At 34.2% G+C, this 13,209-nt stretch overlaps 2 protein-coding genes across 2 annotated transcripts; one reads left to right on the top strand and one right to left on the bottom strand.

Moving 5' to 3' along the window:
- Positions 1 to 2,991: 2,991 nt before the first annotated feature.
- Positions 2,992 to 3,324, bottom strand: LOC124939096. The gene has a single exon (XM_047479608.1). The coding sequence runs from the start codon at positions 3,322 to 3,324 to the stop codon at positions 2,992 to 2,994; it is 333 nt and encodes a 110-aa protein (XP_047335564.1).
- A 6,212-nt stretch (positions 3,325 to 9,536) lies between these two features.
- Positions 9,537 to 11,265, top strand: LOC124939086 (protein NASP homolog 1-like). Its single transcript, XM_047479599.1, has 4 exons — positions 9,537 to 9,855; positions 10,372 to 10,568; positions 10,870 to 11,070; positions 11,159 to 11,265. The coding sequence occupies exons 1-4, from the start codon at positions 9,560 to 9,562 to the stop codon at positions 11,263 to 11,265; spliced, it is 801 nt and encodes a 266-aa protein (XP_047335555.1). The 5' UTR covers positions 9,537 to 9,559.
- The last annotated feature ends 1,944 nt before the right edge of the window (positions 11,266 to 13,209 follow it).

Here is a 13,209-nt window from a genome sequence, read left to right as displayed (position 1 = left end):
AAATTAACTTGGTGTGCGGCTTGGTGGAGCCTGTCTCATTCATCTCAAACCACCTAACAAATGAAAGGTCACATACATGAAATTTAACCTTTTTTATGGAAAAAAAATAAAGCTCTTAAAGATTTTTAATATTAAGCAACTCAATATTCAATCATAAATTATTTTCTCAAACACATTATTCAAATATTAATCCCAAAACAGAACAAGCTCTTATATAATTTTTTTTTTCTGGAAAATCCAATACTAATAATAAAATTTTCTATATTTAATATTAATATATTACAAATAACTGCAATTAGCTAGCTAACTCTTATTTACTATTATATCCACACCCTAAAAATAAAGGTTATTGATTTCCACACTCATATATCAACAAATTTCATAGCTAGATTCCAAATAATTAAGGTTGTCCTCGTAAAGTTTTGCCTTTTTATAATTTCATTTGATTCTTTCAATCAATGTCCTAAAATTTGGACCGGGTAACTTAAATTGAAAATAAAATAAAAAAATCACTGAAAGAATACAATACGTTGTTATTCTCATTCCAAAGATGTAAATATATATACAAGATTATCATATTAAGATCCACTCATTTAGGAATCTCAATATATTAAATTGATTATATATTATATTGAGATCCACTAATTGATTATATATTATTTACTGTTATCTCCAACATATTAATAAATATTACATTTATTACACCCCGCAATCGAAGCAGGTGGGCGATGTATGCTGAGATTGGATCGAAATTCTTCAAAAAGAACTCTCGGAAGCCCCTTCGTGAAGATATCCGCAAGTTGAAAGCGAGATGGGACATGAAGAACTCGAACCTGACCGCGAGAGACCTTCTCACGAACAAAGTGAATGTCCATCTCAATGTGCTTGGTCCGTTGGTGTTGAACGAGATTACTAGAGAGGTAGATCGTACTCATATTGTCACAATAAATAAGAGTAGCGGTAGAAACCGGGTAATGAAGTTCTAGGAGTAAATTCTGTATCCAACAAGTTTCTGAAACCACATTCGCGATGGAGATGAAAATTTAGACTGATGATGAATCACATATGGTGATGGAGGATCATCGAGAAAATCATATGAGAGTGAAGGTGACTGAATTTCAACAAAAAGAAAACGAGACTCATCAAAGATGACGTGACGACAAATAATGATTTTATTAGTTGACATGTCAAAACACTTATAGCCTCGGTTATTCGATGGGTATCCAAGAAAGACACATGGGGTAGAACGTGGAAAAAGTTTATGAATCGTTGTGGATGGAAATAAAGGGTAACACAAACACCCAAACACGCGTAAATGGTCATATATTGGATCTTTGCGATATAAACGTTGTAACGGAGTAACGTATGTCATGTGTTTATGCGGAAGAATATTTAGGAGGTACGTGGCCATTTCGAGAGAATGGTGCCAAAATGATGTCGGTATCTTGGCATGAGTGAGTAAAGTACGAATCATATTATTGATAGTACAAAACTGTCTATCAGCTTTGCCGTTCTGAGACGAAGTGTGAGGACATAAGAAGAGAAAATTCATCCCATGCATGGACGCAAATTCCCTCCCATTATCACATTGAAATGATTTTATATCTCTCTCAAATTGGGTTTTGACGAGTGTCCGAAATTACAAGAAAGCACTAAACACTTGGGATTTATGAGATAAAGGGAAAGTCCACAAAAACGACGAAAAATCATCAAAAACAAAACATAATATTTATGGCCCATAGAATTTAATACAGGAGACATCCATACATCACTATGAATAATGTCCCACGGTAATAAAGAAGTCGAAGTAGAAGCCTTAAAAGGTAAACGAACATGTTTTCCCAATGAACACAAAGGATAAATATGAGAAACATGTTGTTTATTACAATGAATTAATTTATTTAATCTAAGAGATTTAAAACTAGAGTTTCTAGGATGACCTAGACAATTATGCCACAAAGATGGCGACAAAGCAGCAAAAACAGACGACGACACATGTCTCCCATTTGTGACTGGATATAGATCTCCCCGACTGTTACATCTCATTAGACGTGTCCCCGTCCGAAAATCCTTAACAGAAAACCCAAAAGGATCAAACTCAACCGACACAGAATTATCCGTAGTGAATTTATGAATAAAAACTAGATTTTTAACAAGAGCAGGAGCATGTAGAACATTATTCAAGGTAAGTTTAGGATTCGAAGAAGAAATAGTAGTATGCCCAATACCCGAAACCGGAATCGTATTACCATTACCTACAAGAATATCATGTTTAATGCCTGAATTGAAATAAGACGAGAGAGTACCTTGTTGAGATGTCATGTGGGACGTCGCACCAGTGTCCATATACCATGTCGGATCAGGGGAGGTAATACCAAGGGTATACATAGCCGCTTCAATATCTGTCAGGGTTGGTGGAGACTAAGCCATGTATGCTTGTGGACACGGGCCATAGAGACCCGACTGTTGTTGTGGTGTCGACGGACGAGGGCTAGAAGGAGGTCTCTTCCATTGAGTAGTTGGATATGGGCATGGAGGAGAAACCCATGGCCACTACCAAGGCAATGATGGTGGTCCTAAATGACTAGCCCATTGTTGCGGCCAAGGAGAAGGAGGATGAGTTTGGACTTGGTAATGGGACTGCCCTAATCGACCCCCATTACGAGAACCCTTCTTCTTTGATTTCTGCCGAGATCCAGAAGATGACATACGTTGTGACCCATTCGTCCCAAACATGTCGGAGACAAGAGCTACACCCGACATCGGTGCTGAACCAGAGGCCACCCGCTTCGCCAAGCCAGATTTCTTCAAAATCACGCTTGATAGAACTGAGGCAAAGGATCACTCTGCCAGAGTAACGTTGCCACCCCGTTGTACGCCTCCGCAAGGCCTGCGACCAACTGCAATACGAGGATGTCGTTCGAGACCAGGCTACCGATGCCCTTCAACTGATCGACCAGGACTTTGAGACGTTGACAATAAGCCGAGACCCTATGAAAATCTTCCATGATAGTTGTGGAAATCTTCCATGATAGCCGAATGACGGTTATCTTGAAAAATCCCACGTAGTCGTGTCCAGGCTTGCTCAGCTGTAGAGTCTAGTTCCAAGATCGTGTGAAGAAGATCCTGTGAGATTGTGGCATAGATCCACTGAAGGACAGTGGCATCGGGAGTTATCCACATATCTTTCTCTTCATCCATCGATGGCGAAAGTAGAACAAGGACCGACGGGATGATGTGATGAAGGACCCGATGAGAACGAGCATGGATCTTGAACAACTCCGCCCATGTCGTGTATTGAACGTTTTCCAACTCAAGAACCATAGAGAATGATTCTTGATGTTGGAAACGGCAAGGGCTCGGTGAAATCCTTGTTTGTTACTCGCCATCGAAAAAGAAAAGTGATTGAAAAAAAGATAAACGTAAAAGAGTAAATGGACCGTTAGACTAGGGCGCAGCAAAAAAAAAAACTAAGCTCTTATACAAGATCAATATAAAAGTTTTCAACAATTGACCTTTGAATGATTAGTACTACAAGTTAAAAAGATTTATTTATTAAACATAACCTGAATCTATGTGTATGAAAGTCTTCAAACAATGATTTTTAAATTATTAATAAAATACTCTAACCAACTAAATTAAAATTATCTGTTAAATATATTTATATGGCTAAAGAATGTAGTTTTGTAAGACATAAACATGTAATACATGAAATAATAATCATTTTTACTTTAATAACAATTTATACAATAAATGAACTCCACTATAAAGAATTTAAATTTTGAAATTCAATATAATTATATTTTATTATTATACATGTAAAATAATAAATTATTACTTTATCGGTTACATAATATTTCGATAATATAATATTTTTAACTGGTCCAACGTTATTACTCCATAAAGAGTCTACATGTAATTCTTTTTTTTTATCTAATTTATTATTGTTTTGATCATATAATATTTAATATTTATCAATTTAGTTGAATATTTAATAAATATTTTTTTTTTTAAATATATGACCTTACTTATTAATTTTAAATTAAAAATATATTTTTTTAAAATATAATATAAAATATTGATGTTTTAAAACTTTGATTAATCTTTGTAACGAAAAGAGAACTAATTTGCTAGTTCTAACTAAGAACTTTAAAATTTAAATGAAATGTCCTGTATGTTATCTTCTTTCAATAAATAAATCCGATCAAAACATAACTTATTAATTAAAATAATTAAATTTATAAATTAACCACCCATAATTAATTAGTTACCTTTCAATATAAATAATTTTATTAATTAATTATATTAATATAGAACCAAAAAGCTTGTTGTTGTATTTAATCACAATAAGACCCAACAACGATCACACAAATTAATTCAATTAATTGATAATTCATATCATTAATGTGAGGTATGAAAATTTAATGCATGGTGATATGTTTATGTCAATTTTCAATTAGTGCTACTTAAGTGAGATTAAACTTTTAACATTATTGTATAGAAGTCTTTAAACATTATCTTATCTGAAAAATATAAGTGTTGTTGATTCGAGTAACCACATAAACTATAACAATACAGAAAGAAATAAAAAGAACACAAGATATAACGAGGTTCGGCCAAATTGTCTACGTCCTCGGGAGTGTCGTCAAATATATTATTTCACTTTTAGGATTAAATTATGTATTACATGGTATTTATAGAGTAGTAATTAGGTCATAAAGACTAAACTACTTTAGGCGCAACCCATAAACTCTAAACTTAATTAACATGTGTATATATAAGTAACCTACATAACAATCTCCACCTTGGAGAATATTCCATCTCATAGGAGATAAATCACATACCTCCATCTTTGAGAAATTCAAGCCTTCTTAGAAGATAACAGTATAGAGTTTCAGTCACTCCAAGTGGGCCGACCTACCACCATTCCTTAGCCAGTTGAGACATTCAACAAGCCCAAACAATGTCTGAACTTGTCGGTAGTAACTGGTTTCGTCAACATATCAGCTACATTTTCACTAGTATGAACCTTCTATAACAGCATCCTATCCCCTCTTATAGCCTAACGACAACAAGATGTGGATATTTCCAACCTCCTTGAGATTCTAGGTTTGAGTCCATCAGACGACAATTTTTGCACCTAGTTAAATAGTTAAGTGTGTTTGTGGGTTATGTGCTTAATATATTGTTCAATTTCCCCCCTCTTCTAGTCTTGCGGTAATAAGAGGTGGATATCCCCAGCTTCCTTGAGAGGTCATGAGTTCGAGCCCGTTAGGCGATAAGTTATTCGTCTATTTAAATGGTTAAGTGTGTTTGTGGGATATGTGCTTAACCCCCTTGTGCCCACATTTTTACCTCCACCAAGGTAGACTAGTGGTAAGAGTCGGCTTACACTAGTAAAAAAGGGGTCAAAACCGAGAGTAAAAACTCTCGGTTTTGACCCTAAAGCTTTCGGTATAGACCCAATTCCGAGAGTTAAGGTAACTCTCGCAATTCCTCGGTATTGACTCTTTCGTTAAAAACAATTGGGCGTTTACCGAGAGATATCGTAGAGTCTTCGGTTTAGATACCCGAGAGAAAAAACGAAAGTTAATTGGAAAACTTTCGGTATTTCTTCAAAGGAAAAAACCGAAAGTTTTCCAAAAAACTTTCGGTTTTTTCCATTGAAAAAAAACCGAAAGTTTTCCAATTAACTTTCGGTTTTTCCCTTTGAAGAAAAACCGAGAGTTAATATCAAAACTTTCGGTTTTTCTTCAATGGGAAAAACCGAAAGTTAATAGCAATACTTTTGGTTTTTCTTCAAAGGGAAAAACTAAAAGTTGTCCAATTAACTTTTGGTTTTTCCTTTTCACATATAACCGAGATATATATGAAGAACTCTCGGTTTTGACCTTCGAAGAAAAACCGAAAAATTCCATTTAATTTTCGGTTTTTCCCTACAAAATGTATAAAATAGCCCGATTGTTTTGTGCTCAACCGAAACCTGTTCAGCCAAACCAATCAATTCATAAAACAAATGACATTCATAAAACAAATGATCATTCCAAAATTCTCAACCAAACCAATAATCCAAACAACATGTTTTACATTAACATTAAACATATTCAATCAATTCATACAGTCGAAACGTCTTAGAATTAGCTGGTGGGGGGAGGAGGTGGTTGATACTGCCGCATAAACATTTCAAAACTCTCTAATCTTGCATTCAATTCTAACATTTCCTTCTTCTGTTTTGCACTTTCCCTATCCATTCTTGAAATCAATTCTACATTTTCCGCTTGTATTTGATTAACCGTTTGAGTTTTTTCTTCATCCATTTTCTTCAATTCCTCCAGTTCCGTCATCATTCTTTGATTCTTCTCAAACAATCGATTAGTGGCTCGTTGAGAATTGTTGGCACTTCGAAGATCCTCACGAAAGTGTGTGGGTCGGACGCCTGATCCCATACCGAATACTCTCCCATGCTTTTGGCGTCCGAACACTCTCTCCGTCAACTCAAAGTCGGATATTTCTGGTTCGTTACTTCTTACTTCCTCCATCTCAACCTGCACATTTGAAATAATTTGTCATTTATATAATAATAAATAAACTAGCTATAAGTAATTTATTTAAATTCAATTCACTTACAATTTTCTCTTGCACGCGTTCGTCTGGGACGGGGGTTGAGTTTTCTTTTGTCGGTTTTGGGGTACGGGTCCTCTTGAATACTTCAACGACAGATGGTGCACGTCCCATTTCAAGCGCCTGTTGAAATAAATGATTTATATAATTAATAAAAATCTTTATATTAAGTTATTACAAATAATGTACTTACCAACTCTTCTTCAACTTGAGCAAACAGTCTACTTCCTGTATGATGTGGGAATTTTAGCTTCTTTCTGTTATCAATATTTGTACTATTGTTTTTCTGAATTTCAAATAAAAAAATGAAGTTAGAATAATTAATATCATATTTTATTTGAATTATGAAACCGTACCTTAATTTTTTCCGTGAAGAAATGGTTGCGACACACAAACTCCCAATCATCTCGATCGTAGTCTGGTGGAGTATTGGCCAGTACCACCGCCTCATCTCCTTGATGGACACGGATATATTCCTTGTTCAAATCCAAGTGCCATTTATCCCATATCTGCTTGGCGTGTCCCAATCCGGTCTTTCGATAAGAAACAATAAGACCGTTAGTAGACTCGAACGGATCCTGAAAATAAAAATATTCAAATGTTATAAAAAATTATTGAATGATTAATGTATAATTAAGTAATATTATTACCGTCATAGCAGTCCAAATGTAATCCAATTGGTCAGCACTTAATGTCTTCCACTTCAGAAGACGGTGTGAGACGGCTGAGGAGTCCCGCACAACCGACCCCATATGTCTAGACCACCTTGTTCTTCCCTCGTCAGCACCATCGGGCCTCCCATCTACCGCTCTAAAAGTCAGAGGAATCCTTGTCCCCGCTGACCTCTTAGATAGCACAATATTCTTGTTCTTCCCCTATCTCTCGCGGGCAGAAGATTCTTCAAAATTATCAAATTCATAATTAGATATGTGAATCAATTCAAACAATAACTAATTGTAAACAAGTTAACTGTCGATTATGGGTTGAGAGTGGAACCGTGCTCCTTCTCGTCATCCTCCTCTTGAGGCTCCTCGTGACCCTCGTCGTCAGCCTCATCGTCATCCCATATCAGCAAACGTACTCTCAACAAACTCTTCAGCCTCAACAACATCAATATCCTAGTCTGCTGGGGGAGCAATAACTATCGGGATCACAGCAATAGCTATCGTGACCCTAATTCTCCACTTAAGGTGCCCTATCCAATTGAAATTATGATATAAAAGTTAAGCATTCCTTAAAAAGAAACATTAGCAATTTGGGTTCAAAATCAAAAAAATTAATCAAATAAAACCTCTTTCAGAAAATGAAACTAATATACACTTATAAGTAATTAAATAATAGACTACTCAAAAGTATAAAGTCCCAACAAAAGATCTGCTGCCAAAATATTTAGAGCAATCAAATGAAATAAATAACTATTAAAAAGCACGTGGCAAGGACTTTCACAAACATTATCTTCTTCGTCATCGTCTTTGATCTCTCTTCTCTTGGCATGACACATTTGGACTACTAATAATGAATTGTAAGGATCGTCACCCATACAAATGACTAGTTAACAAAGGAGAATGCAAGGCAATGCACGTTGTTCTCTTTGGCAGCAAGGACTTTCCATGCTATCGCCTATTCATATGAAATGTGGCGTCCCATTACTGACATGCAAGTTCTCTGAATGTTAGATCCAATGTTGTCTGGTTTGTTGTCAAAGTATCCTGTGTATTTGACTTTGTTAAGGAAATAATGACTTTGTTAGCGATTCCTCAAGGCCTCTAGACCGCATCTGTTCTTTTGCCAATTTGTTCTTAAACCAAACGAGTTGCTGATTATCTTCATCCATTTGTCTCGTTTGTTTCACAACCATTTCTTGATACGACTGCAACTCATATTTCAACATCGTTTTTCCTACACGGTTTGTTCACATATAGTATAAACAACAATTGGATGTCAATTAATTAAAAACAATATAGAGGAGAGGAGGGAAGCAAAAACCTTGGAAATGTTGGTTGAAGGAATCTAAGTCACATTTTTCATCCATAAAATCATATAGTTGTCTCTTCCCACTAGGATGGACCTTCGCGTAACGCGAAAATTGAATCTTCCCTGAAACAGAACCCATATGATCATCGACGAGATTATCTGTAAATATCATCATCGACAATATGAACAACGAATAGTAAAACCAATATGAACAATAAGATGAACAAAATATTAACCAATATGAACAAATAAGAATAATAAGACATGTTAAATCGATTTAGGGTTAGCCTTAAGATTTTGAAATGAAGATAATGGAAATAAAAACATAAATTGATTTAGAGTTTTGAAATGAAGAAAATGGAAACATGAACATAAATCGATTTAGGGTTAGGATTTGAAATGAAGATCATGAAAATAAGAACATAAATCTATATGATTAACATAAATCGATTTAGAGTTAGAGTTCTTATCATCCATCTGTATTGTGTTCCTCCGCCGCCGTCAAAGAGAGAACAAGAGTAGAGAGAGAAGAGAGAAAGAAAATAAAAGAAATTAAAATTTTAAGTATTTATACAAATCCTAATACACTTTGCGAAACGCGAAACTCCTTCGCGTTACGCAAAGAGGGTATTTTCGTCCAAAAAAACAAAGTGACCACCAAATCAATATAAATTAGTGGGTTACCACGGATGTAAAAACATAAATCTTTAGGGTAATTTCGTCAAATTTCCCTTAATTTTACAGTCATATTATTAATAAAATATTTTAACATTAACCTACATCTACCTTCATAATAATTTATAGTTAATTTTATAACTTCAAATTTTATATAAAAAAATATTATATGACAAAAATTAAAAAAATATTAATAATTACTTTCACAATTGCCCCCCCCCCTTTTCCCAGAGCAGGTGAGAGAAAATCTCGCGGCTATTTCTTGATTTTTCCATTTTCAAATTGTGGAATGGCTAACGAAGTTCAGGACAACTCCATGGTGGCGCCGAAGACGGAAGAACCCCAAGCTTCATCCGGAGAAGTAACGATTTCCCATGATCTGCCGATGAGTGTTCATGGAGCTGGCGAACCTTCCACCTTGATATATGATGGAGACGATGAGAAGAAGCTACAAGATGATATAGAAGAAGATCATCCAAATACACTTGAATATGCGGATGTCTTGATGGCAAAGGGTTCTACTGCATTAGATGAAAAGGATTTTTTTGAAGCCGCCGAATGTTTCAGTCGCGCCCTAGAAATTCGGTTAATGTTTTCACTTATCTTCATTTTGATCACTGGCATTTTGATTTTGGTCTGGTTAGTGATATATGACTTGGATATATTGAAAGATTAGGAGGAAAATGAAGGACCCTTCTATGGTTTTGCATAAAGCAAATGGGAAGCAACAATTTATCTGTAGTTTGTTTGCAGGGTGCTTCAAATAGGGATAGAATCTTGTGTCTTAGTGTATAAGGTTCGATTCTCAATAAGAACTTGAAGTGGGAGGTCATGACTAGGGTCGTGTTAACTTTCTCTAATGAATGATCTCTGGTTTCAAAAAGAAACAAAAACCATTAGCATCTCCTACTCCAAATTGAAGGAGAAAGTATGAAAACATGATATTCATAATTTCTTTACTTATATAGGACTTCCTTTTTTTTTGGACAATTGTTAATGCTTATTCTTCTTCTAGAGAGGCCGCAATTACTATAAGAATTCTAAGCTGTGAAACGATGTCTTCCTTATATTTCCTTTTTCTTTGATTTTTCACTTTACCAGGGTAGCTAATTTTGGAGAGCTTGATAAAGATAGATTTAATGCATATTATTTCTATGGATATGCATTGCTACGTCATGTTCTAGATGATGGAACAACTCAAGTATCGAATGAAGGTGGTACTACTCAGGCCGAATCCACTTGTGTTTCTAGTGATGTGGAAAATGATGAGAGTTCTGATGCTGATGATAGTGAAACAGGTAATGGTAAGCTTTCAAAGTTCATTGTTTGATTCTTTTAGAATATTTAGGTTTGCTCCATATAAAATATATTGATTTAAGCATGAATAGTTAATTGATTATCTTTTAACTTCAAACCTTGATATTGGCATTGTATAAGTATCTATGGTGGGCATAGAAGATGCTTGCAGAGAAAAAGAAATGAAACATGTCAACTTCTTTGAAGTCATTTTGTTTTGTTCTAATCCCTAGTTTGTAACAGATAAAGGTGATTTTTGAGAATATGCATTTAGATTAACTATAACTCTATGTGTTAGGACAGGTTTAAACGAGGAAGAAAATGATGAAATTGAAATTGATACTGATGATACATCTAATAACGATGAGGATGAGGATGAAAATGAGCTGGATTTGGCGTGGCAAATACTCGATTTTGCAAGGGTAATTTCTGAGACAAGACCAACTCAGTCCATGAGTAATGTGTATATTCTGTGTGCACTGGGTGAAGTTAATTGTTACAGAGGTTTGCTGCCTTCTTTGTGCATCTTTCTGATTTCAGATGAAATCAATCAATCCCCCACTCATATATTTTATCTTCATTCCTCTTGCAGAGGATCTCAAAACTAGCCTCGAGGATTATCTCAAGGCATCACAGATTTTGGAGAGTCTAGTTGAACCAAACTTAATGGATAGAGCTAGTCTGTATCCATTATATTGAGTGTTTTTTTTGTATGATTTGTGGTAAAATTCTTGGATATTATAGATATTTTTTACCTTAATACTAGAATCCAGATACTTTAATATGGGTTTGTGTCTTGAAGTGGCAGTGATGATAAAAGATGCTACATTGTTTTTTGATAAAGCTCTAAATTGTTGCTGCTCTGTGCTGCCGCTCCTTGTGAGTCAGTTATGTAGTTTGTCATCACCAAGAGTAACTTTGTCTGAATCAGGTGAAGAAGTTGTTGACACTGGTACCATTTCACACCAATCTGAGAATTCAAATTTAATCAGTAAAATAGAGAAAGATATTGCCCAAATCCGTGACTACTCTATAATGCTGGAATATAAGGTAAACAATTTCTCTTCACTTTCCAATAGTGATCTCATTTGAACACATAAAAATGAGATGAAAGCATGAATGCTACATTTTGTTTGTTTTAATCTTCTTATGCAGTTGAAAGAACTTGATGAGATTCAGAATACACCTAAGGCTAGCCTTGAAGAAGCAATTGATGCACTATCTAACAAGGTGAGACAAGTTGTGGAGAATGTTTCCACCAGCAGTACTACTACTAGTACAGATCTCCAAGTAAATTGGGTGGATCTGTGAAGAAGATTAGTGCTGGTATGTACTCAGATTCAATCAAATCAGGTTCCTCAAAATAAACCAAATTGGGCTATCCGAGGAGGCAGAGGAAAACGATTATTCTCGTAAGTGAATACATTTTCGCAATAAGTAGTTGTTTCGTTGTACATATATATAGAACGAAATGTTGATATGATGAAATAGAACAAAAAGGAGTATTATGGAAATGTGATTTAGTGAATTCAACATAGTTGATATGCTTTATAGAAATGTTTACTCTTTTGGAAATGGTATAGTTACTTCAAAATTGTTGTTTTGATAAAATTGTTTAGTTATATAGTCTCTAATCTTATTTGCATTCACCCTTTTAATTAGGATTACAAAAGTTGTGCAATGACCCATGAAAACTTCGAACAATTTTAAATTAATATTTTTTTGGGAACATGTGTTTATTTTTTTGAAGTAGGATAGCATATTATCCCCCATCACCTTAGTCAAGATGTTTTCAGTAATTCATAAGATCTCAAACTTTCTTTATTAACTCCTTTGTCAACTTATTTTTGTTCGATTTAATTTTTATATGCTTCATAATCAACCCAACCAAGATAGTTTAAGTGAAAAAATCTTGTTTAAGAAACATGTATCAAGTTTATTTTTTTATTAAAATAGTTTAAGTGAAAAGAATTTTATCTATAAACCAAATGTTTCAAGTTCAATTATTCCTAATAAAGTAGTGCCAAGGATAAAATGTGTTAAAAAAAAGTTGAGATGGTCCTTCCTAAATTAAAAGGGTTATATTTTCAAACAATTTATTTGTATATGAACCAAAACAACCTAAGTTATTATCATCAATTTAGTATAGAGAAGAAGAAAGAGATAAGGCACAAATATTGGGAATTTCATCCCAGAATGAAAGAATGAATTTAGCCAAAAATATCAAATAAAAATATTTTTCACTTAACAATATATAAGCCAAACTTGTTTGGTAGAAATTCTCTCTCAAATTGAATCACTTCTTTGAAAAAAAAATATCAAAGAAAAATATTTTTCACTTAACATGTCTTTTATTGTTATTATAGTCCCCATGACCTGCTTAATACAAATATTTTCTAATTAATTAAATTTTTAATAACTTTAAATCTTAACCTCTCTGAGTTATCCACGTTGTTGTTGCTAGTCCATCGTTTTGATTCTCCAATTCATGAAAATGATTTCTCAGATTTGTTTATATTAAAAAAAGTAATTGTAATTAGACAAACCTCCTCTAAGATTAATGACTATAAATTGTTCATGAAAGTTCTTCATACAAAATAAATTCTTTTAATTCACTAGTGTATTAAGCGAAAAAAGTCATGT

This window comes from Impatiens glandulifera, chromosome 1 (assembly GCF_907164915.1).
Source record: "Impatiens glandulifera chromosome 1, dImpGla2.1, whole genome shotgun sequence".
NCBI classification, from domain to species: domain Eukaryota; kingdom Viridiplantae; phylum Streptophyta; class Magnoliopsida; order Ericales; family Balsaminaceae; genus Impatiens; species Impatiens glandulifera.
Note: the sequence above shows the minus strand (reverse complement) of the source record. Positions and strands in the feature narration are given on the sequence as shown.